The sequence below is a fragment of the Mauremys mutica genome, chromosome 19 (assembly GCF_020497125.1).
Source record: "Mauremys mutica isolate MM-2020 ecotype Southern chromosome 19, ASM2049712v1, whole genome shotgun sequence".
Taxonomy (NCBI): Eukaryota; Metazoa; Chordata; order Testudines; family Geoemydidae; genus Mauremys; species Mauremys mutica.
In genome coordinates, this window is record NC_059090.1 from 26,454,036 (window position 1) to 26,480,564 (window position 26,529).

At 45.9% G+C, this 26,529-nt stretch overlaps 1 protein-coding gene across 5 annotated transcripts in view; it reads left to right on the forward strand.

Moving 5' to 3' along the window:
* The first annotated feature begins 390 nt into the window (after positions 1 to 390).
* The window catches only part of PITPNA (phosphatidylinositol transfer protein alpha), a 45,376-nt gene continuing 19,237 nt past the window's right edge, over positions 391 to 26,529 (forward strand). For 2 of the 5 annotated variants that reach the window (XM_044993966.1, XR_006574404.1), the window contains exons 1-4: positions 391 to 556; positions 11,000 to 11,030; positions 21,274 to 21,419; positions 24,836 to 24,927. In XM_044993966.1, coding sequence (XP_044849901.1) covers positions 537 to 556; positions 11,000 to 11,030; positions 21,274 to 21,419; positions 24,836 to 24,927 — 289 coding nt within the window. In that variant the 5' untranslated portion in view covers positions 391 to 536. The other 3 variants (XM_044993968.1, XM_044993969.1, XM_044993970.1) reach the window with 3 other exon arrangements.

A 26,529-nucleotide genomic window follows, 5' to 3' on the forward strand; every position in this document is an offset into this window, starting at 1 on the left:
GCCAGCCCGGCCCTGAGGGGAGCAACCGGTCCCTGGTTAACCTAGAGTTGATCCTGACCTCGGACTCCGGCTCCCATCTCTGTCCGTAGCCTCCGCGCGTCCTTCTGGGCTGAGCGACGCAGCCATGAGGGGTGAGGCCGGCTCTCCTCACGCCCGGCCAGGCTAGGGGCCCATCAGGGCAAAGCGACACCCTGGGTACAGCTAGCGCTCGAGCTTCGACTCCCGCGCCCAAGCGCGAGACGGTTACCCGCCTGCCTTCCCGCCTACCCAGGCACCGCCCCGCGCACATGCGCGTTGGACCCCCGCCCACGACTGCCCCTTTAAGGTGGGCTGTGAGTGGGCGGGGCAATGCGGAGGATCGCGCCCCTACGCGATGACGAAGGCAGCACCTTTGCGTGCCGCCGTGACGCAGTGGTTGCCGCAGAAACGCTCCGCTCCCCCCGCGCGGTGCGGTTCGCAGTGGAGTTGCCGGGAGGCGCCTGTCACCTTCAGCGCGAGCCGGAGCGGGCGGGAGACGCTGCGGCGGCGGGGCCGCCATGGTGCTAATCAAGGAGTAGTGAGTGCGGGCCGCGGAGCCGGGCGGGCGCTGCGCTGCACACGCGTCCCTAGCGCGGGCTGTAGGGAGCCCGGGGGCCGCGCTCAGGTCCCTTCCCCCATGTCCGCGAGTCCAGGTGCCGGTTAGCGGCGAGGCCGGGGCAGGGTGAGGGGCGCTGTGCTCGGCGACCCCGGGTTGGCGCGTCCCTTCTGGCTGGCCCGGCAGCGCGTCGGGGTCCCTGCCGCAGCCGGGGGCAGTGCCGGGCCTGTCTGCCGGCGCTCGCTGAGTCGCGGATCGCTCCGGCAACCCGCGGGAGGCTCCGTTTCTCTCCCGTTACGTGGCCTTTCCTCGCCCGCTCGCCTCGTAGCGAATGGTGGCTTCCGGGGCGCGGGGCCCTGTGGATGGAGCCGAGAGGGGGCTCTGAGGGGGAAATGCCTGTGGACGCTGCTCAGCGCTTTGCTGCGCTCATGACACTGGCACGGAAGCTTCAGGGAGCCCCGGTGATGTAATACACCTACGTGACGCGGACCCGTCACACGTACCCGCGTGTGTGTGTGTGAGTGTGAGTGTGGATCTGGGGACAGCAGCTCACTATAACGGCATGCTGCTGCCCCTCTTGGGGAGCGGGGTAAGGGGAAGGTCACTAAATCAGTACAGAGTTTGTGTTCTTGCTGTGTGGATATTTGAGTCTATAACACTATAAGTCCCTTTGAGATATATGCTGTAGAGCTGAGGGTAGCTTAAATTCATGAGACTGTTGAAGACAATAGACAGGTCCTGCAGCTGTAATATAAGCAGCAGAATGAGGGATCCAGCATTGGCCTGTTGAGAGAGCCCCTCTCCCTACAGGTTTCAGAGTAGTAGCCATGTTAGCAGTGACGAGCTGCCAAAATCTTAACAACCGGTTCCCTATAAAAAGTTCTGATTTAAGGGGGGGGAGTGGGGGAGGGGCCGGGGTGGGGGGAGACATACCCATGGGGCCGGGGGCCCCTGCAGGGCCTGGGGCAAATTGCCACACTTGCCCCCCCCCCCCCGGCAGCCCTAGAGCTTGCAGCCCCCTCCCCCCTTACCTTGCCGGCAGCTCAAAGCAGCAGGACGACTCAGGAGCTCAGGTGAGCTGCCCAGCTGGTTCCGGTGGCTGGCCCCGCTGCAGCTGGGGGGAAGCGGGGGAAGGGCCGGGGGAGCCTCAGCCTCCCCAGCTGGGAATCCTGGGAGCAACAGGATGGTCCAGCCCGCAGACCGGAGTTCTTTGCCCACCCCCTGGCCCTTTAACAACCGGTTCTCCATGGAGGTCTAATTTTAGCAACTGGTTCTTGGGAACCTGTGAGAACCTGCTCCAGCTCATCACTGCATGTTAGTCTGTATCAGCAAAAACAACAAAGAGTCCTTGTGGCACCTTAGGGTACGTCCAGACTACCCACTGGATCGGCGGGTAGTGATCGATTTATCAGGGATCGATATATCGTGTCTCATCTAGACACGATATATTGATCCTTGAACGTGCTCCCCATTGACTCCAGAACTCCACCAGAGCGAGCGGCGGTACTGGAGTCGATGGGGGAGCTGCGGCCGTCGATCCTGCACCATGAGGACAGGAGGTAAGTTGGAATAAGATATATTGACTTCAGCTACAGTATTCCCATTGCGTATCTTACATCGACACCCCCCCCGCCCCCATTGTAGACCAGGGCTTAGTCTCCAAGGTGCCACAAGGACTCCTCTCCCTACAGTGACTCTGATTTGACCATTTCTCTGTCATTAGGAGAGCTTCTACCTTTCCAATACTTTTTGGATTAACTCTGGAAACTTTGAATTGTTTTTTCCCCTTTTGGTATTGAATATGTCAAGCTAATTGTTTCTAGTATGTTTCTCCTTATGATGTAAGTTTCCCCTCAAGAACTGGTAACCTCTCTGCACCATCTTTAGCTTTTCTTAATTAGATATGGTTGAGTGTTCCTGAACTGAGTTGTGATTTCCCACAGTACAGATGACTGTCATTGCTATTTGGATAGCTCTATTAAAATGCTATTAGTGAACTCTGTTCTGTCCAAGACACAAAGGAAGACTTATGGTCAGGCCAGTGTACCATCTTGTCCTCTATCCTGTCTCTGATAGTGGTTGCAACCAGATGCTTCAGTGGAAGTGTAAGAAAAAGAATCCATGTACTGGACTCAAAAAAATAAACTGCTTATAGGGACAGTTTCTTTTTTATCCACTATCAAAGGTTGGCTTATACCTGAAGTATGAGGGTTTACAAGCCTTCTCTTTTTAATCTTGTAAGTGTAGATATTCCTCATTAGCCCAGATCCTCAGAAGTCAGTGGGAGTTAGGTGCTTAAATATCTTTGAGGATCTGGGCCATTATCCATATAAATAACTAATCCGTTTTAGAATCCAGCTAAGGTCTTGGCTTCTGTCTTGTGGCAATGAATTCAGCAGACTACTTATACTTTCCTGTCTTTTGTTAAATCCTGCCTTTCAGTTTAATTCAATGGCCCTTCTTTTTGTATCATTAGAGAGGGGAAATGGAGCACCCAGTTTACCTTCTTCAGTCCATTAATTGTTTTGTATACCCCAATCATACCTGTTATTTGTTTGCTCTATAAACCAAACAAGCAATCTTTTCAATCTCTCATCATGTGGAACTTTCCCTGGCCCCTCTAGCTTTTGCTGCCCATCGGTACCACCTGTTTTCTGTGACATCCTTTTTGAGATAGGGTGACTGGGACCAAACGTAGCATTTTTCCGTCCCATTCCTTATACATCCTAAAATGTTGAGTACTCTTTTGACTGCTGCTACATGTTGACGATCCACTGTAATGCTCACATCTCTTCCTTGAGTAGTTACAACTACCTAAGGGTATGGCTACACTTACAAATCTGCAGCGCTGGTAGTTGCAGCGCTGGTTGTCCAGCTGTGCAGGGCCAGCGCTGGTGTGTGGCCACACTCACAGCTACCAGCGCTGCAGTGTGGCCACATTTGCAGCATTTGCAGTGCTGTTGGGAGTGATGAATTATGGGCAGCTATCCCAGCATTCAAGTGGCAGCAACGTGCTTTTCAAAAGAGGGGGGTGTGGGGCAGTGTGACAGGGACCGGGGGGGGGGGAAAGAGAGAGTGGATTTTTGGAACCGACACTGTGCAAAATCAGAATTTTCCCACCCCCTTACTGTTAACTGCAAACAGCCTGCATCCAACATACTCCCTTTCCCCCCTCTGCCCCCTCCCCCGTTTCTCTCAAGCAAAGCAAACACTCAACCCCTGCAGGGGGTTATCTCATTTCATTGTTGACAGTAGTTACAGGGTACGTCTACACTACGGGACTATTCCGAATTTGCATAAACCGGTTTTGTAAAACAGATTTTATAAAATCGAGTGCGCGCGGCCACACTAAGCACATTAATTCGGTGGTGTGCGTCCGCGGTCCGAGGCTAGCGTCGGTTTCTGGAGCGTTGCACTGTGGGTAGCTATTCCCTAGCTATCCCATAGTTCCCGCAGCCTCCCCCGCCCCTTGGAACTTCCGGGTTCTGTCTGGAGAATTTTTAAAAATGATTCTGAATTTCAGAATAACGGAGCGCTGATAGAATGGATTTGCCTGCCCTTACAGCGATCACGTCCGCATGGTCCATGCTGGAGCTCTTTTTTTATTTTGATTTCGGACTGCATCGCAACCCGTGCTGATCGGAGCTCCACGCTAGGCAAACAGGAAATATTCAAAAGTTCGCGGGGCTTTTCCTGTCTACCTGACCACTGCATCCGAGTTCAGATTGCAGTCCAGAGCGGTCAGTGGTGCACTGTGGGATAGCTCCCGGAGGCCAATACCGTCGATCAGCGGCCACACTAACCCTAATCCGATATGTTAATACCGATATTGGCGCTACTCCTCTCGTTAGGGAGGAGTACAGAAACCGGTTTAAAGAGCCCTTTATATCGATATTAAGGGCCTCTTGGTGTGGATGGGTTGGGCATTAAATCGGTTTTACGCTCCTAAAACCGATTTAAACGCCTAGTGTAGACCAGGCTACAGATTAATGACAGCAAACAGGAGCTATGTTTGAAGCAGCTCCAGGTGCACGGAGCCCGGAGCTCGAATTGACAACAAAACAAAGAGAGGCTGCATAACAAAACAAAGGGAATAATTTAGTTAAAAGCATTCTGGGATACTCCTTATACCCTGGAGGCCAATAACAGCGCTGGTGAGTGTCCACACTTGATGACCAGCGCTGCAGAACCAGCGCTGCAACCCTTATACCCCAAGCAGACCTGGGTGTACAGCCAGCGCTGCAGCCAGGGAGTTGCAGCGCTGGTTGTGCCCTGCAAGTGTGGACAGGGTGTAATTGCAGCGCTGGAAAGCCTCTACCAGCGCTGCAACTTGCAAGTGTAGCCAAGCCCTTAGAAGCTAGTAATGTGACTGAATTGTTCAAATTATTTCTTTCAATATACATTACTTTGCATTTTCAACACTAAATTCAATCTGTCACTGTCCTGCCTATTCAATTATCTTTAAGTTCTTCTGATGGTCCTTGCAGTCATTTTTAGTTTTGACTAAGCTTAATTTGTGTCACTGCAAATTTTTGCCTGCTCACCACTTCCCCCCCATATCTGGATAACAAATATGTGCAACACTTGTCTTGTTAAGGAATGTTGGGATACTCTGGTGTCAGCTCTTTGCCATGTTTAAAACTGACCATTTACTCTACTTTGTTTTTTATCACTTAGCCAGTTTCTAATTTATCATAGTACTTTACCTCATGCCTTATACTAATTTCCTTAATAGATGTCATGAGTGGCTTTATCCACAATTTTTTTGGAAGGCCAGATAATCAGTTTTTCTTTAGACACTATTTTGTTGACATGCTCACAGAATTTTATTTGGTTTGAAAGACAAGTTTTTCTCTTACATAAGCTGCACTGGCTTATCCCTATTTATGTGCTTCTATATGTTTCATAGTTCTGCTTAGTTATTTCAGTCAATTTACTTTGTACTGAAGTGAAGCTCATCTGTCTATCGTCCCACCATTACCCCAGTAGGTATTTTAAAGATAAGTACAACATTTACTTCCTTCCACTCCTCTGATGTAATAACTGATTTTAAAGAGATTGCACTGCTAATAAAAATATTCAGTCATTATTTAATTCTTAACATTTTCCTGACCTCTTGGGTATGTACCATCTGGGTCTAGGGCCTTGTGCTTTAATTGATCAGTTTGTCTCAGTACTTTTTTTTTTGATACCTCAGTCTTTGACAGCACTTCTCTATTACCTGAAAAGAGTAGGTTGGAACAGATAGCTCCTCACCATCCTTTGTAGTGAGGAGTAATGCCAAGAAATCACTTTACTTCTCTACAATGTCCTCTTCTCCTTAATTGTTCCCTTCTCTCCCTGACAAAACAGCAGATTCACAGACTCTCACAAGCTTTCTGCTAGAGCTATAAAATAATTTCTTGTTGGTCTTTCTTATGTCTTTGACTATTAGCTCTTCAAATTTCCTCTTACCACTTCAAATTTCCTCTCTACTTTTACCTGCCATAGTGTGCTCCTTTCTGTTGGTTTCACTGAAGTTGGATTTCTGTTTAGTAAAGAATACACATTTGGCTTGAAAAACCTCTTGAACCTTGCTATTCAATCATGGTGTGGTGGGTTTCTTCATTCCTGATTCCTTTTTGAGAGGCGGGGAATGTATGCTCTTTGACTGTTATGGTTGATCAATCTAAGGATTTTAGCTTAATTTGTTTTGACCTTTTGGATCTTTTTGACTAGTATCATCACTTTTTAGAAACCCTTTTGGAGTTTTGTCACTGTGCTAATTTTTGGTACAATGCCTCCCCCAATGATGTTACACTTAATAGTGACCACAATATAATTACTTAGTGGTTAAACTGTGGTTACAACTTGGATTAACTCCTGCATGCAATTTAAGACTTAGTCAAGGATAGTCTGTTATGTTCCAAGAAGCACACTTTTAAGGTAATAAGAAATTGCTTCTCTATATGAGTAGCTGGAATAATACACTATTCCTACTTTATTGGATTTGGTTGCCTCTTTGGTGTCCTTCAACACTGTGCACTCAATATTCTTTTCCTGATCCGGAGGCTGGTGGTATTACCTTGCTAGTATATTTATGACTTTTGATTTTTATACATTATATTTTTTACTGTACAGGTCTTCTCCAGTCAGATTTCTAGATTCTTTGGAATATTTTAGGTATAAAGCTATTCCTCCACCTTTGACCTAATCTGGCTTCCTGTATAGTTTATAATCAGATATGATTGTCCCAGGTCATAATTAAGGGTGGTGGGCTTTTGTTTTGTGGTCATCTCATCGTATTTCAGTAATGCTTATTCTGTCAAGCTCCTATTCCATTACCAGGCAATTCTAGTTCATCTATCTTTGTTTTGAAGCGTCTTTCATTCCTATATAGATATCTGTAGTTACTATTTTTGACCATATCCCTATTTGTATTTAACTCCTTAATTTGGTGCTTTATTATATTCTGGAAAATATTTATGTGACCTTAATCTGTCCGTGCTTCAGGTCAGCTGTCATTTCTGTTTTATCCTTTACTGAATGCAGAGTTACCTTTATATTAGTCACTACCCAAAAGATTTTACAATCTGAATAGAAAGACCACTCAGGCTAGAGAGAGAGTGCATTAGGAGACCCAGAGGATGGTCTGAATTTAGAGCACACCCCTTTTTCTTTAAGCACCTAATGTATAGGTGACTGTGCTTTTACTGAAGCGAGCTGGTATTGGTGGGCATCCTGGAAGGAGGAATTGGAATGAAGAGTGGGTGGGCAAGGGAGGGAATTCCAGGTGTAGTCAGCAGTTCTGTGGAAATTGTGACCACAGCAGGAAACCTCAGACCCCCTTCAAATTTCTCTTGATTACTGGTCTCTTTATGCTTTTTGCAGGTTATTCTGTTCTTTGCTCTAGATCCCTTAAGTGTTGTTCTCACCAACCTGAATACATTTGCCAGCTCCCCAATGATTGAGTTGAATATTTATTAGTATAGAGCAGGGGTTGGCAACCTTTCACAAGTGGTGTGCCGAGTCTTCATTTATTCACTCTAATTTAAGGTTTTGCGTGCTAGTAATACATTTTAATATTTTTTAGAAGGTCTCTTTCTATAAGTCTATATATTATATAACTAAACTATTGTTGTATTGTAAAATAAACAAGGTTTTCAAAATGTTTAAGAAGCTTCATTTAAAATTAAATTAAAATGTTGATCTTACGCTGCCAGCCCGCTCAGCCCACTGCTGGTCTGGGGTTCTGTTCACCTAGACCAGCAGTGGGCTGAGCGGGGCCTGCAGCCGGGATCCCAGCTGGCAAGGGTCCAGCAGCCAGAACCCCAGACCGGCAGCGGGCTGTGCGGGGCTGGCTGCTGGGACCCCAGACCGGCAGTGGGCTGAGTGGCTCAGCCCACTGCCGCTCAGGGATTCCATCCGCCAGCTCCTGCCAGCCAGGATCCTGGCTGCCAGACCACTCACCCCGCTGCCAGTCTGGGGTCCCAGCCCTGCCCACATACAGTGGGTACCTACCTTCTCCCTGGTTCTGGCCCATTCTCTTCCTCTCTATGCACTGAGCTGAGGGTGGGAGTGCACTGAGCACAGCTCTGGGGTGAAGGGTCTGGCCAGGAGCTAGAATGAGGGAGGGGGCTCAGAGTTGGGGCAGGAGGTTTGGGTGTGGGACACTTACCTGGGCAGCTTCCATATGATGCGAGGAGTGCAGGCTGGAATGTGGGGGGGGGTGGGGGGTGCAGGAGCTCCCATTTGGTGCTCAGGGTGAGGGTGGGGATGTGGGGTGTGCATCGGGTGTGGGGGGCTGGGGATGTGGGGCGTGCAGGTGTCAGGGCAGAGGGGGGGGCTGGGGATGTGTGGGGGTGCCAGAGTCAGGGCTGGGGTTGTGGGGGGAGATGAAAGAGTCAAGCAGAGGTCTAGGTGTGTATGAAGGAGGTACAGGGGCAGGGGCCTGGGGTGGGGGTGGGGGGCGGGGCTCAGGGCAGATGGCTGGGTGACTGCCCCCCTCAGAACCTCCAACCCCCTCACTCCTTGTCCCCTGACTACCCCCTCCTGGGACCCCTGCCCCTAACTGCCCCCCCAGGACCCCATCCCCTATCTAAGCCTCCCTGCTCCTTGCCCCTGATTGCCCCCCAGGATCCTTCCCCCTACCTGTCCCCTGACTGCCCCAACCCTTATCCACACCCCCAACCCCAGGCAGACTCCTGGGACTCCCATGCCCCATCCAACCGCTCCCCGCCCCCTGACAGGACCCCAGAACTCCCGACCCATACAACCCTCCCCTGCTCCCTGCCTGCCACAACCCCTCTTCACATCCCTGCCTCCTGACAGCCCCCCCACCCTGAACTTCCGACTCATCCAACCCCCCCAGGTCCTTGCCCCCTGACCACTCCCTCCAGAGACCCCCCCACCCTAACTGCCCCCCAGGAGCCTCCTTGCTCCCTGTCCCCTGACTCCTATCCACCCCCTGTCCTCTAACAGACCCCGGAACTCCCATGCATCATCCACTCCCTCCCCGCTCCCTGACTTCCCCTCTCCAGAGACCCCCGCCCCTAGCCACACACACCCCCAGGATCCCACCCCCTATCCAACCCACCCTGCTCCCTGTCTCGACTGCCCCCACCCCTTATCCACCCCCCCCCCCAGACCCAGACCCCTTACCTTGAGGCTCCAAGCAGAGCCAGATACACTACCCCACGGGAGCGCACAGCCCTGCCTCTCAGAGCGCTGCGCGCGCAGTGGCAGGACTCCAGGTGAGCGGAGAGCGTCTTTCTCTCCCCGTGGAGCTAACGCTGCCCTGCGGGAGCGCGCAGCCCCGGCCCCCAGAGCTCTGTGTGCACGGTGGCAGGGCTCCAGGGGAGGGGAGAAGGCTGGAGAGGGGCCGGCGGCTTGCTGCACTCAGCCTGGTGCTCCAGCCTGGGACCGCGGACCCCGTGGCTTGCTGCGCCGGGCAGGATTTTTAATGGCACGCCAAGTCCAAGCAGGCAGTCGCGTGCCATTAAAAATTGGCTCACGTGCCGTCTGTGGCATGCGTGCCATAGGTTGCCGACCCCTGGTATAGAGGGAACAGAAGAACTAATAAGGAGGCTGTGAGGTCTAGGGGATAGAGCACTGGACTGGGGCTCAAAAGACCTGGGTCCTAATCTTAACTGTGCTACCAGACTGCTGGGTGACCTTGGGCAAGTCGCTTTAATCTTACCTTGCCTCAGTTTCCCCATCTGTAAAATGAGGATGAAGATACTGGCTGACCTCTTTTGTAAAGCTTTTTGAGATCTACTGATGAAAAGTGCTATATAAGGGTAGGTTTACACTTACCTTCCCCGTCGATGTGGTGAGTTCGACTTCACGGAGTTCGAACTATCGCGTCTGATCTAGACGCGATAGTTCGAACTCCGGAAGCGCCGCGGTCGACTCCGGTACTCCACCACTGCAAACAGCGGTGGTGGAGTCGACGGGGGAGCCGCGGAGTTCGACCCCACGGCGTCTGGACAGGTGAGTAGGTCGAACTAGGGTACTTCGAATTCAGCTACGTTATTCACGTAGCTGAATTTGCGTACCCTAGTTCGACCCCCCTTCTTAGTGTGGACCAGCCCTAAGAGCTTATTCTGATTATTTTATTTATTAGTTATTGTGATACTTGCTCATCACCTATTAAGAGAGGGACTATGGGGGAGGAATTGGGAAGCCAGCTCTCTGTGAGGCTTGTTCACTTACTACGCTTTTATTACCACATTTATCAGATCTTACAACCCAATTAGAGTTGAGCCTGATCAGTTTTTTCATAGGAGACCTCCAAGGAAACCAGAGGGTACAACAGGAAGTGGTGTTTGTGATCATAATGGTCACTCTTCCTTCAGCACTGAAACAGTGCTCTAGCAGTGACACATGGTGTGCTGTACTGGAGTAGCTGTCTACTGGATGAGACAAAACCAGGGTCCTTGCTGCTTTATTAGAAAGCCTGTGAAATGTCTTGCAAGGTTAAGGGGCTGGAGTGTATGTAGATAATTACACTGTCTCTCTAAATACCTCTCCCCAGTATAGCCTGCTATACCTAGAACCTTTATTTGCTTCTTGGCAACCTACTGTCTAGTCTTACTGTACACTGTTAACCAGCTGTTGGAATTCAGTGGTGGATGAAGTACTCTGAGAAGATAGCCCTTATGCTTATACAAAGATCACTATTAGGCTATTTCACTTACATTTATGGGTTTGGTATAAGGCCATGTTTTGAGTTACCTAACCAATGGAAGGCAGCAAGCTCTGGGAAAGACACTGTGGTAGGTTAGAAGGAAACTGGTATATCACACAGATAAACCCAAGCTAGCAGAGTTCTGGAGGCAGCCAGGAACAAGTGTTGCTATGTCTGCAGTGTGAAATGTTTGTGTGTTCTAAGTGGTGCAGGTTACAAGGGCTGCAGTTCATTTCCTGTTTTGTGTTCTCTTGCAGTCGTGTCATTCTGCCTGTGTCTGTGGAGGAGGTAAGTCCTTTTCCTGCCGCTTCCTTTTCAGGCCTTTTGTTTAAACAAAACAGTGTTTAAGCTTATGATTGACCAGCCAACAAAAGTCAGGAAATGCAAGAAAGAAATGCATCCACCTTCAGGATTATCTTGAAACAGTATGATCCAATGATTAAGACTGAGGGCTGGGAGTCAGTTTTGTGTACCAAACTCTTCTGCTGACAGTCTGTGATTTTTAGGCAAATAATTTAACTTATCTGTACCTGGGTTTTCCCATCTTATCTAAAATGAAGCTAATGATATTGTCCCTCCTCCTGTAAAGTGCTTTCAGATCCATGAATTACAACTCCTAGAGAAGTTAATGATAACTTAGATTTGCCAGATTGTTCCAAAGCACAGATTCCTTCTTTGTCTAATATAATCATTTTTCTTTTAAGGTGAGGAAACTTTAATAAATCTCTGAGGTTCCTTTTAATCTGGGTTTGTCTACAGTAGAAAATTTAATTGTGTTAAAATGTGTTACCTAACAATGTTAAAAATTCAGTTTAGTTGCGGACTGTTGTGTTTAAAATTGTCAGTTTGTTATGGTCAATCTTGTTGTCTACCATATGGTAGACAACCATGACCAACTGTTGTGATTTTTAAACCTCACAGTACAAGAAATGTTCAGTCAGATTAGTTTAATTTGATTGAAAACACACTTACCATCTTTGTAGACACAGTGTAACACATTTCAGATTAAGGGCATGTCTACATGGGAAAATTTTTCCAGTTAAATCTACATAAACTCATGGGTGAATTTAAACTAATAGGGGGATTATACTGGTATAACTCCCTGGGTGGACATTTTTATTCTGGAATAACAGTAGCTTGCTTGCTGGTTTACCTTATGTCGCTTTGGAAGGGGTTTAAGTTAACCCAAAAAAAGTTTAGTTAAGTTAGTCTGAAATAATAGTGTATATCAGTTTAATTTCACACCTTAGTTTATACCAGTATAACTTTCCTGTGTAGACAATCCGTAAGTTTTCCACCTAGGGCAAATCTACACTACAAAATTACGTTGACCTAAGTTGCATCGACATACAGCTGCCACAGTAATTGAATCCGAAGAAGTGGGTATTCACCCACGAAAGCTCATGCTGCAAAACGTCTGTTAGTCTATAAGGTGCCACAGGACTCTTTGCTGCTTCTACAGAACCAGACTAACACGGCCACCCCTCTGATACAGTAATTGAAGTGGTTTTACACATCCACACTATGCTCTTTGTGTCGGCAGTGTGCATCCTCACCAGGAGTGCTTGCACTGATTTAACTGCCAGTGTGAGGCATTGTGGGATGGCTTCTGAAAGGCAGCAACAGTCAACTTAAGTAATGCAGTGTCTACACTGACACTGCATCAACCCTAACTACATCGATTTAAGCGCTATGCCTCTCACTTAGGTGGGTGAGTTACATCAGTGGGACCTAAGTTTTAGTGTAGATGCTTACAGTTAGGTCAACATAAGCTACCTTATATTGACCTAACTTTGTAGTGTAGACCAGACGCTAGACTACAACTTGCTGAGTTCAAACGAAGTATTAAACTGTGTTTGTGTAGGTGTTAAAAGGATTTTCAGTCATGTTAATCCAAATCAATTGAGTTAATTTAGGAAAAATCCACCCCCCTGAGAGATGTAGCTACATAACCTAACCTCCAGTGTAGACAGTGCTAGGTCAAAAGAAGATTTTCAGGGAGGTGGATTAACCACAGCAATGAGAGATCCCCTCTCATTGCTGTAGTGAGTGTCTACATTGAAGTGACACAGTGGCGCAGCTGTGTGTCTGTAGCGCTTTAAATGTAGACGTACCCTTAACTGAAAAACACACCTTTTTGCCCAGGTAGACAAAGCCTCAGGCCTTGTCTAGTTTAGGATTTTAGGTGTGATGTTAGCATAAATGTGTGCTACTACATCTTAAATCCTAGTCTAGACAGGGTATCGGCATTTAACATCATGTTAGTAGACAAGCACTGAGTGGCAGCTCATGAGTCGCTCAGGTAAATGCTGAAGCCGTGAACTGGCTCTCAGGTATACAGCAGCATAGTATTATGGCTCTATTCACACTGTGAAAAATGGCCCTTTGCTGACAATGATTGTCTGAGTGGGTCCTTCTGTTTTTCATTCCCTTCGCCTGCCCTCACGGCCCCACAGTAATGTTGAAAATGGCTTAATTGTAGTTGAGACAAATCCCTTCTCCAAGAACATGATTACTGGAACAGTCCTGAATGCAGTTTTGTCCTGTCTGTTCTAGCAGTTAAATCACTGTCAGCACTAGCTAAAGCGACCCACTGAGACATCCATTGTCAAAAATTTGTTATGCTCCCAATGTAGATTTTGGGGCTGTGTGCATGGTGAAATGCACAAGATATGTGGTTGATACATGTCTACCTAAGAGTAGTATGTTAATGTTTAGTCCTGACATTGTGCTCTCACAGTTAGGCTGTCTCTACACCAAAAACATTAATAGTCTAATGGACCTAGAGAAGACACTTCTCATTGGGAAGGAATAACTTGCATTTTAAACAATTATTGCTATGAACTTATAGTATCTAGGCAGTAGTAGTAGTATCTAGGCAGTACTTGTAGTATCTTGGTTTTGAAAATTCTTATCTAATTATTTTCAAATATATTTCCTGGGCCCAACATGTACTTCGCTTTTTCTTGGAAGACTGCAAGTCTGCATAGGGAACTCCCTTTGGATGTAAACCATATTTCTAAACAAAATAGCTAGGTTACATTTAAAAAAAAACAAACCCTAAAATTCCTAAAGCACTGCATCCATGTTATAGACCAATAGCAGTGAAAATTTGAAGAAGTCCCCCTCTCATTTAATCCAACTCATAGAGTGATCACTGAATCTACACTTCATGGAACTTGCAGCTGAGCAGGTCTTTTCCAGATCTTGTAAAAATTACATCCCAATTTTTGGCTTTGTTTATATTAAGTTTTAACGGGTGAGGGAGATGGAATTCTGAGAATAGGTGTTTATAATGGATATGCTGATCTGATTATTTCTTCACTGGCCGTTAGACAGCTGTGGAGAACTAACTGTTACTGCTCCCTGGACTTTTGTCTTCTGAGCAGGGGCGGCTCCAGGCACCAGCACGCCAAGCGCGTGCCTGGGGCGGCAAGCCACGGGGGGCGCTCTGCTGGTCGTCGCGAGGGCGGCAGGCAGGTTGCCTTCGGCAGCATGCCTGTGGAGGGTCCGCTGGTCCCGCAGACCTCCCGCAGGCGTGCCACCGAATCCGCGGGACCGGGGACCTCCCGCAGGCAAGCCGCAGAAGGCAGCCTGCATGCCGTGCTTGGGGCGGCAAAATATCTAGAGCCGCCCCTGCTTCTGAGACTGCACCCCTCTTTTATCTTCCCTCCCTCCTTGTGCTCTCAGCACCACTTCTTTGTAGAGAAATTCTGCCAGGGAATAAATGCTTTTCCAGAGACCTACCTTCACATTCACAAAGTGGCCAAGGAGTTGGAGTGAAAATTCTAGCCCCAAAGCATGTCAGTAGCAGATGCTTCACCAGGCCTGGACCCCTCTTGGGATATATTTCTCTGTTGCTGCCTCACTAGAAACCTTTCATTTGAAATATCAAGGTCCAGGGTTTACTTTACTTTCTAATGCCTTTTGATGAGAGAGCTGTGAGCACCATGCTCTTTGTATGTTTCCTTTCTCTGAATGAAACACCTACAGGTTTGGAGAGACACATGCTTTGAGTTTTGCTTGAATAACCAATGAAGAACTGGCTCACTGCAGCAGCCCCATCCATTTGGTCACTACTGTAATAAATCCAACCCTTTTGGTGCTCTTGTGCTCCTCTCTAATCTTGACCATAACTCTCTGGGGCTGAATGTAGCACATTCCTTTGAAAACATGGCTGGTAGTAAAAACAGAATTGTTGCCCTCTAGTAGCTTTTTTCTCCCCTCCAGGCTAAAGCAGCATCATGTTAGTCTCTTCTCCCTAAAGGCCAGCCCAAGAGGGCACACATTTCTCTTCCCTCCCCCATATGCACATTTTGGCCATGTGGTCAAATGGGGTGATGCTGAGTGTTTTCTGGTCCTGCAGTTGAGAGCTGATCACAGCAGGCGAAAGTATTTCAAGCAGTTTACAAAAGAAAGAAAAAAGTCTGTTTGTCTGAACTAATAAATGGTGAGCAGAATCGTCCTCTGTTCTCTTCCGGGGTGACATCTGTGCAAGGTAAAGCTGTTGAAGTCTTTGAAATCCTGCCTCTGTGAAAGGCAGTTGGCATGTGACTGCATCTAGAATTTTGCCTCAACATTTGGCATCTTATTCCCAAACTGAAGAGCACTCAGAAAAGCAACAGAAGTAGTCAGGGGCAGAGAGAATGAGTTATAGGGGAGATGAAAAGAGTTAATTATGCAATATATCTTGAATCAGCAATGAGTGGCAGGAGATACAATTCTGCAGGTGTCCAAAACATGTAAACATCCAGATGGAAGGGGAGTCATTTAGGAGCATCCAAGGGGCTATAACTAGGAGCAAAGGAATTTAATCAATGAAAGGAAAATGTAGTCTGAATGTGAGGAAACCCTTCCTGACAGTGAGGTGACTCCAGCCCTGGAATTGTCTGGGGGGAGCCAGATCATCCCAAAGTAGATGGGCCAAAGCACTAGAATATGCTCTCTGACCCTTGCCCCCAGGAGACTGGACTGGCTGGAACCTAACAGGCTTCTGCTTCTCTAAGTTCTCTGATACTGGAATTCAGCTTCATCAGGGTAAAGTGAATCTGTTGTTGGTGTTTTATTCCTCCCCTTGCTGATTTATTCAGTGCTATGAATGTTTAGAAATGTAGGTTGTATATGTGTAGAAAGTAGAGACCCCAGGCAATGTAAAGACTTGTATCTTTTGGGCACCCTTTGTGTCTGAGAAGGTTGTCGTCTGAGCCTGAGGATGCCCTGCAGTCAACTCTTGAATGGCCTTGTTGATTTGGAGTGAAGGAATCCAGAATTCCAAAGAGTTCAGTTATAAAGCTGTTTAGAAGCCTGTAATGTGAGGAGCAGAAGGGGTGCTCTCCCCATTGGCTCCTTGCTGCCCTAAAGGAGAATAGGAAGTCTCAGACAATATAAAGTTGGTGAGTCTTTGGATTGCCCAGTTAAATGTTGGTTTGGGATAGACCTCCACTATCCTATCCCTTGTGAGGGAGCCCCTTCACAATGAGTGTCACATTCTGACACCATTGGCAGGAACTGTTTCCTGTAATCTAGCCCAGCTGATAAGGCATGGGATCTGGGCCCATTTTATGCTTGTTGCTTACAAGAACTTGATGTTCAAAGCCACAGAAGAGTGAACATGATTACCATGCCTCTGAAAATCCCAGGTGAAGGAATGCACCCTGTCTTTCATGCCTGACAAGGTCGGTGGACTACCCACTCCAATCCTGGGGGAGAGGATGCTGGGTGGGCTGTTTGCTGCTCTTAGGATTCAGTTTCCAGGCTGCAGGAAGTAGGGTATATTAACTACTACACCTTTATTGCTATTGTAGATTCACTTTTATACACAAAGCTCTGACTAGACACACATGATACTGTTTATGGGTTTTGTGATTATGTCAGTTCTGAAGCAGAAATGGACTAATGAGATGAGAACTTAATTCCAACTTCAGTTTAATAGATGGAAATCTATCCTGGAACACCTGGCAGCTGGACACCCAGTGTGTTAACTGCTTCTTGAGGGCCGGTGTCAGTGTATGTGATATAGCAGTAAAAAAGCTGATGTGATGTTGAGGCATTGTGGCCTGGGCTAGGGAAGAGAGAGTTTCTGTCTATATGGTTCTGATGTGATACACTTGGGATATTGTGTTCCTCAGGGTACCTCATTATTAGGAAGATCTTGACAAACTGGAGGGAGTTGAGAGAAAACAACAAATGATCAGGGAGGCCAGAGGAATTGTAGCTTCTGAGGAAAGAATAACGGCTGAATACCAAATAACTTGGCCAGGTGAACACTAAGGTGAGAATGTGACAACCTACAAATACTGAAGAGAGAGCAGTCCCAATTGTGGTGAAGAACTTAGGATGATTCAAGGACTATAAGTATGAATAAAGTGCGAGAATTTAGGCTGAATATCAGGAAAAGCTTTCAGATTGTGGATCTATTGGACCATGAGCCTGCTGAATGTAGACTGGAAAAAAAAATCTGGATGGTAGGAACAGTATTTCATTATCAGGGAGCGGACAAGCTATCCTATCACGTCTTTCTATGAATCCTTCCCCTTGGTTTGGGCACCTCAGACCAGCATCTGTCTAGCTGTTTGAGCTCTTTCAATTTCTGAGATTTGCAATATTGGGTGCATGGACTTGGCCAGCTGTGTGTGGGTGTCTGACCAGCTGCTGCTTTTAAAGCGTTGTTATGGATTAGAGCGGTGTGTATACAAGTTCTCTACCGCCTCCTTGTTCTTCTCACATGGGAAAGAGCTTGCCAAACACAAAGGATTCTTTTATTTCTGTATTGAGTTCTAAGCTGCTTCTAGGGAACAGCTTTTTTCCCCAGAGGGATTGCTGTGTTGAATTCCTATCTCATCCATGAAATTCTGCTAATAGAGTGGACTCTGATCTCTGTGTGAGAGGCCTTACAACACAGACCCTGTGGTGGGGTGGCTGTGGAAGTCAAGAGAGAGCTCTCAGGAGTTCCAAAAGCAAGTTTGTATGTCATGTCTACTCTTCCCAGCAGTTCTAGGATTCAGACTTTCGGAGGACACAGCCTGTCTTTCTATTAACATTCCCCTTATTTAACAGACAAATTTATGTGGAAGTCCTACCCTTGTATGAATGGGACTAAAGGATCAGGAATATCAGGGAAGATTAAAGGGTGAAGATGCCAGCCTAGTGGGCCGATCCTCTTAGGGCCTGCACTTTGTCTTGTATACCTAAGGTGGAATGAATGAATGAATGAATGAATGAGAGACTGTTACTAAAAGGGATTAGTTTGTACCTCCCAGAGACCCACTGCAGAGTGGACAAAGCCATTCTGTTTGCTCCTTTTTCTAGTGCTGGGGTCACTGAGTTGATGACACTTTCTCTTGCAAAGGAAATACAATATTCTTCTTCTTCTCTGAAATAAACTCCTGATTCATAACTCCACTGAGTTCTCCGTTGGAGAGAACTGTGTTCTGCTTGTATGGGTCAGCCATAGGAAACCACAAGGAATGCAGTGTGTGAAAAGACAGGAGATGGAGCATTTTGATATGCGATGAGACTCAGTTTGTTGGTGGCAGTGAGGGAGCAGCCCAGAATTACTTCAGAAGTAAAGTGTTCGCACAACTCAGTGCAACATCTTGTGCATATGCAGCAGTGCTCTGACTGAACTTCCCATTTGATTGAGTGGGGAGAGAAATCATTACAGAAATGTTTTTATTCTGGCACACTTCTATGCAGAGGCTTTCTAAAAAGTCAAATGATTCTGCTAAATGTGCTGCTGAAAGGGATTGGGAAGTGAGCCTGAACCTGAGCAGATCCGCTCTGGTGTGCTCTCTGACTCGTCCCCAGCTACCCAAGGGATGGAGACCTAGACATACCCTTGGCTAGGGGTGGCTCTAGCTTTTTTGCTGCCTCAAGCGCGGCAGACAGGCAGCCTTCAGCGGCTTGCCTGCGAGAGGTCCCCGGTCCCACGGATTCAGCGTCATGCCTGCAGGAGGTCCGCCGGTCCTGCGGCTTTGGCGTACCTGCCGCCGAATCGCAGGACCGGCGGACCTCCCACAGGCAAGCCACCGAAGGCTGCCTGACTGCCACCCTCTCAGGGACCAGCAGGGCGCCCCCCGGCAGCTTGCCTCCCCAGGCATGTGCTTGGAGCACTGGTGCCTGGAGCCGCCGCTGCCCTTGGCACACCATCAGCTTTCACTTGCTGGGAACAGATCTTTGCTGTTATTTTCTAAATTTGTTCTTGTTCTGTTAATACTCGATGGAAAAAGCCTGCAATGCATATGGGCTGCATTTTATGTTAGATGCTGTGGTAACAGAACTTAGCAGGTATGGAAATACTTCTTTTCAAACAGCTGTTGCTGGACCTGGAAGCAAGAATGCTACACTCTCACTACTAGTTTGGTTTTGTAGGCTTTTTGATCAGCACCCTGCTTATTTTGTGTGAGGGTATGTATACCCACAGCAGCACAGCTCTGGCGCTGTGCCATGGTGTAGACACTTCCTGCATTGACAGAAGTTAATTTGACATGTAGTTAATTTACCTCTGAGAGGCAGTAGCTAAGTCAATAGAAGATACCTTCTGTTGACGTAGCTGTGTCTACACCAGGGGTTAAGTTGACCCAACTACAGTGCTCTACAGTAGACTAGGCCTTAGTTTAGGCATACAGAGTGATGACTAATGCCTATTCCTTTTTCTTCAGAATTTAATTTTTCCTTACTTGCTACACAGTGCTCTGTCTAGGTGAGGGAAGAGTGGGCAGGGTGGATCCCTCTGTTTCATTGCATTTAGATTTATTTTTTTAATGCGCACGTCAGCTATGATGCTAATGTTTTTTGGTCTACCTAGCATTTTGCTGACTACCTTTTGTTCCCTTTCAAATAGGCTCTCTACATTTACTGCTTTGGTCAACCACTCCTTTGCTTCTGATACTTTCCATCCACATCTTAAATATCCCCTTTCAGACTATATACTCTTATTTCCTAATCTTCAGACCTCTCCACTGGTTCCCAGATCCACTTCAGGATCAAGTTTGGAAAATCCTTCATGGATTTGCTTCACCTGATCACATCTCTCTTGACAAGTCTGATCATTCCATCTTCTCCATTTCTGTATATAGTCATGCCACTGATGGTGAGAGAGCCTATCCCTTTATGGCTCCTGTCACCCAGAACATCCCCCCTCTTATGACTCCATCGTATTTAACCTCTGTTCTACTTCCCCTATCCTTCTGAATTTCCTTTTGCTATTCTTTTTAAAGCATTTGGGAGACACTTTATATGAAAAGCTGTATAGTGTAAAGTAGTGTTGAATTTAGTTGCCAGTACTGATGGAGAAAGAGGGCTAAGGCTATAACATTTTGAGTGTCTGCAAGAGGCTCAAAGATCTGGGCAGGAATGTTGCTGGATGTTTAAGGCTCTGTGTCCTACATGATAGTGTAATGCCAAAGGCCAGGAGGAGGGTGTTGTGCAGAAAGAGCCTGCCTATAGAAGGTGTAATAAGGAATGGGCCCATGTAATTGGGGTAAATTCAACCATTTTGAACTATAACCCTCTAGCCAAAAGATGATGATATGCGTGGTGGGGAAGAGAACAAGGGCAATATGAATCATATGGTCATTTGGGAAGCTAAAACTTGTTCAATTAAACATGAGTGAGGCTTTCTTTGAAGTGAGTTTTGGGAAAGAACTGAAGTGGTCTGAAGGAGAAAATGTGGGTGGGAGTAAACTGAGCAGAGGAGGGGAGGAGCTAGGTTGTGGAGGACCTGGAAGGTGAGAGCAGGGAGCTTGGGTTGGGTTCAGCAGGCAAATAGACATTCAGTGAATGGATCTAAAGGGTGTTCTGAAAATGGCTATGATGCTGGCAGGAGAGAAGGTTTTTACAGCAGAGGTTTGGATACATTGGGAGGAGTGAGATGGGTGTCAGGAATGCCAGCGATATAGAGACTGCAATAGTGAAGCCACCCACAGAAGGCTGGCTTTAATTGGTAAACACATAATGAAAATTCCTTTGTAGGATGCCTTGGGATCCTTCACAACGAAGTGCTGTATACATGTCAGAGCCTATTGGGAACTAGTGGAGTGTGTGTTATGCATGTCACCTGAACAGCAGACACATCTTATCTGGTTTTATACACAGTGAATAGAAATGAGTGGGTTTGACTACTGCAGAGCTGTTGTCTTCCTGACATTTTGTAAATGGCAGCCAAACACCCATTCATCTTCCACTTCTGGTTTCCTCTGTAAATTTCTCCACATATTGGGTTTCTTTGAGTTTGAGGCAGAGGTTGGAGGATAACATCACTGTTGTTGTATGCATTCTCCTTCTTGTACACTTGAGAGCGATCTGTTAAGTTCCTAAGAGAAGTCATGAGTGAAATTATGCTTAGATGGAAATGGATATAAAAGTGGTACCCATTCTCCAAATGCTTATATTTTGGTTGATACTTGACATGGTTGTATGTTAGGAGTGGGACACAAATCTCATTTATTTTGTCCCCAGCTTCTTGCAGTTTAATTATGTTGACACCATCTAAATTATGACTATTGCAATAATGTGTCTTTAACTCCTTCAGTATCAAGTGGGACAGCTGTATTCTGTGGCAGAAGCCAGTAAAAATGAAACTGGTGGAGGTGAAGGAGTGGAGGTTCTGATGAATGAACCCTACGAGAGAGATGGAGAACGTGGTCAGTACACACACAAGATCTACCACTTACAGAGGTATGTGGGATGGAGAAATGGCCTATTTTCAGCTGTGAGTGGGATCAAAGGGTAAGGAGAACTGTATAAATAGGATACAATTTAGAAAACTACTACACAGGTTAGAGATCATGCAGGTTTTCATAGATTCACAGCAACTGCTAGGGCTTGCAGTTGTAGTGAAAGAGAAGAACCTAGGAACTGCTTCCTGGACTGGAAGAGTTACTAGTGGGACTAAAACTCGCCCACCATCACAAGAGAAGTTCAGAGCTATCACTGGGCCTTGGGCTCTTGAGCAGGGGAGTAACGCCAAAGGGAGAAAAAGAAAATAGGCAGTCATGTAGCATGAGTCAGGGGAGAGGAGGACTTGGTGATGGAGCAACATGTACCAGGGTATCAGCATGAGATTGACAAACACTTCAGAGGACCAAGGTGGTGGAAAGGAACAGAAGAGATGGGGCTAGAGGTGTCACTCTCAGGGCTGAAATCCAGACCAGTGAGGAGTTGTGTGGTGTGGTTCTCGTGTAAGAATGCTTCCAGACTGCATACAAGCATGCAGTATCCGGAGTGTGTGCTATGCAGCCCTGGTTCACCGCTCTGACCCCATCAGCCTGCCTATAACACAATAGCCTTACTCCTTGGTTACTTCTTGCAGAGGTGACCCCAACATACTCCCAGTCCCAAATTTTCCCAAAACCTTGTGCTCTGCTATGATCAGCTGTCTCTGGGAGCATTCAGAGATATATTAAATTTGTTTGCTCCTTTAAAGAGAAGAAAAAACATTACAGCTTAGTAATTTAACTGGGGATAAATACATCCTTTCATTCAAGCACAACATGGAGTTGGTTTATTGTAAAAATAAAACAAGTGTATCAACAAGCGGACTGAAGGTTAAATGATACCAAGTACTGTAGAAGAAATAAAGTTAGCTTTACAAACAAACAAAAGTAGAAATAAGCTTTCTAATGGCTAAGACTTAACTTAACAAGTTACAGTCTTTGTTCAGAGTCCTTACTAATTTTCAATTCCTTCAGCCCCTTTGGTTGAAGGACCCATCTTTCTTAGCTTGCTACAGCTGTGGTCTCAGTGTCTGTCCAGAGATGGATGCCAAGATGGCTTCTCTTAAATACTTATAGCTTCCTAAACTTACTGTTTTGTCCCCAGACTCAGGATGACCTCATGTTATTCTTCCTTTCCTGTGGACTTCCGATCCCTTTGCTGATTTGTATGGAAATAAGGCATCCATTGTTTTTGGTCATACCTTGCTTAGTTTAATTGGAGACAAGTAGACAACTACATTCCTTTCTGTCTGGGAGGGAACCTCTTAAGAATTCATATTTCCTCCTATCTTGTTAATACATACATTTCACAATAATATTAATCACCAGTGTGTCATTAGCTTTGAGAAAAGACCTTACTTGATTTTTTTTAATATAGTAATATTGTTTACAATCAGTAGATTCAATTACTTATTTGAGGTTCAGACCCCCATCTTTGTAGCCCAGATAAAATTTCTCTTGCCTACTGAGGTGTAGATGCCATGTTGTCTTCTCCCCTGCTTGATAGCTTTGTTTAGCTTATATGTAGATAGAATCATAAAATTGTAGGACTGGAAGGGACTTTGAGAGGTCATCTAGTCCAGTTCCTTGCACACATGGCAGGATAATCATTATCCCTGACAAGTGTTTGTCTAACTTGCTCTTAAAAGTCTCCAATGTGCTTAACCATTCTGACAGGAATTTTTTCCTAATGTCCATCCTAAACTGCCCTTTCTGCAGTTTAAGGCCATTGCTTCTTGTCCTATTCTCAGAGGTTAAGGAGAATAATTTTTCTCCTCTTCCTTGTAATAATCTTTTATGTACTTGAAAACTATTCTCATGTCCCCAGTCTTCTCTTTTCCAGACTAAACAAACCAAATTTTTTCAGTCTTTCCTCATTTTTGTTGTTCTTCTCTGGACTTTCTCCAGTTTGTCCACATCTTTCTTGAAATGTGATGCCCAGAAGTGGACACAATACTCCAGTTGAGGCCTAATCAGCGTGGGTGAAGAAGTACTTCTCGTGTCTTGCTTACAACACTCCTGCTAATACATCCCAGAATGATGTTTGCTCTTTTTGCAACAGTGTTACCCTGTTGACTCATATTTAACTTGTGATCCCATCACCCCCAGATCTTTCCGCAGTACTCCATCCCAGGCAGTCATTTCCCATTTTGTATGTGTGCAACTGATTGTTCCTTCCTAAGTGGAGTACTTAGCGTTTGTCCTTATTGAATTTCATCCTATTTTCTTCAGACCATTTCTTCAGTTTATCCAGATCATTTTGAATTATAATCCTATCCTCCAAAGCACTTGCAACCCCTCCCAGCTTGGTATCATCCGCAAACTTTGTAAGTGTACTCTCTAGATAGACCTTCACTGTCTCTGCCTGACGACCAGGGTGGGCAGACAGACACATACACACATCTTTGTCTAGGGCATACTGAGCTTATGCATTGCTTGCCAAACATATGTTAAGAATATAATTCTAGTACATATTCGTAGCTTTTTGTACACACTATGTGCGTACCTCATACAAGAATATTAAGTGAGTTATTAATTTTCCAGTGATATCTTACATATCACCTTTTTTCATTTACAGATTGACAGCCGTGTATTAGGTGTAGTGAGTATGTCTGTCTGTCTGTCTGTCTGTCTGGCCTGAGAACGCAGTGAACCACAAATGGGCCTCTGTGTCACAGGCAGATAGGAAGAGGGCTTTGAAATTAAATTACATAATGCTGTCTTTCTGTTCTTTTCAAAACAGGCAAAACAGTGATAAAACACTTTTTACTATCCTTAGTTGTCACTGGGATGTTTCCTTACAGAAAATGAGATTGTGACTGAAATGTTGTGAGGAGAGGCATCCACAGGACTCTTTATTAGGATGTGGGCCATACTGTGAAAGTTTGAGACTCTCAGGTGTAAAATCTTTTCCTGCAGCAGCCTGTAGACCCTGCTGTGGCCAAAGTGTGGTGGACAAACTCAGACATTTTCTGCGCCCTGCTGCTGTCTTGGGAAATCTAGAACCCATAGTGGTTTTGATCATTAATTATAACCCTGTTATCCAGCATTGTGGTGGTGAAGCTTGGGTAGAAAAATGTTTCCAAGTTGTCAGCCTGCTTTCAACATCAGGTGTGCCCTTGCTCCCCTGTACAAGGCAGGGAAGGGTTGGCACCTAGCCCATATGCATTTATCCATTGTCTGAGCATCCTACTAACAGAACAATGAACAAACCTAGTGACGATAATTTTGAAAACGGAAACACATGCAGGGCATGGGGGTCTGTATTTCAGGATGGGTGTGTTGCATGTCTCAAGCAGTGTCTGAGTCACAGTCAATTGAATATGGATATAAAAACTCTTTATCTTGCTTCTCTCCCCTTCTCCCCACAAACTGCAGCAAAGTGCCGTCATTTGTGAGAATGCTGGCCCCAGAAGGAGCCCTGAACATACATGAGAAAGCATGGAATGCCTATCCATACTGCAGGACTGGTGAGTACTGGGGAAGTTCTGGACCATGGGGATGATTTTTTTTTTTTTTAAACCCAAAGAGGGGCAGTTAGTTTGATTTGGCTGCTGTCTGCAGTCTGTAGTCCAGAACCCCTTCCTGTGGTTTGGGAAAATGAGAATTTAGAGCTAAGGGACTGTTAAAAGAAATGTCCCTACCTGACAGTGGCAGAGCAGTACAGTGGCAGTACAGAGTTCCTGCTAATAAACAGGGAATCCTAAGTAGCCTGGGGATTGGTTAGGGGCAGGGTGTGAGAAGGGGCAGAAGTAAGAAATGGATGTGATCCTAATACTGCAGGTTTGGAGAAATAAACTTGGTAGTGGGAGAACCACAGTATGACTAGAACTGTGAGAGGTCATTCAAGTGGCTTGGCAGCAAATGCATGACAGAGAAACTGTTATGTGCTCCAGTGCAATGGAAGTACTTTGGTGCAGATGTTTGAAGGAGATGGTATAAGAGAGGAGCTGGAGAGGACATAGTTATCTTTTGCTTAGTGCAGTTTGAAGGGAACAGTATCATCATTGTCCCAGTGGTCCCTCCAGTAGTAAGGATAGATCAAAGGTGGTGAAGCTGGAACTGAAAGTACAGCTAGATACTGGTGTATTGCCACTAGAGCAGCATGTTTTATGGGTCTCCTTGCAAAAGCAATAATGTGCAACTTTTAATACAAAATCTCAGCCAGCAAATGCAGAGTTAATCTACTACTGAACTTCGGGATGGTGCCCTGGAATCTACTTGAGGTGGATCGTGAAGATGACACCATCCCTTTTTACTCTTATGCGATAGAATATTTTAAATCCATGTGGAAAAAGTATTGCTGCAACATTATGGTTGAGAACTTTAATGGACAAATCATCTATTCTTCATTTATTGTTCCCACAGTAACTTGATCTCCTTGTGTTTATGTAATATTTGGGGTTACTCTTTATGCTATTTTTTTTCTAAAGTATTGGGTTTACTAAATGTTCTCCTTAGTGGAGACCTTGTGAATCACATTTTAGTGTCAAATTTTAGAGCCTTGTTCTAACTCAGTGGAAATCATTATTTTTATAATGGAAATACTGACAGACCCTGCGGGCACAAGATAGAATTGTCTATGGCTGTTACAAGATCTTTAGTTGATTTTTCTCTGATGAATAATTGAGCTTTGCTATCCAAGGAGTCTGATTACCACAAGCAGGAGAGATGCAGAGGGCAAAGACTCTAGTTACCACATGCAGGAGTGATGAGGTCTGCATTGGCTTAAAATCTGGCATTCATTCAGTTGCAGAACTGGAGAGAGGCTTATCTGCAAGGTGAAGAATGATTGGTAAAATGCAGTCAGCTGATCAAACTTATTCCATTTTCTCATCTAGCTGGATGAAATCCAGGAGCAAACAGTCGCAGCACATAATTAGTAGTGCTCTGGCTTTCACCATGTGTGAGAATTTATAGAAGGTTTTGAGTTGAGTGGAGCAAGTTTATTTTTGATAGACTATAGACACTGACAGGAAAAATGGATGTCTTCCTTCAATGAAGCTGGCAGCTGCCTAGGAGCACTCTCCAGAATTCATAGAATCATAGACTATCAGGGTTGGAAGGGACCT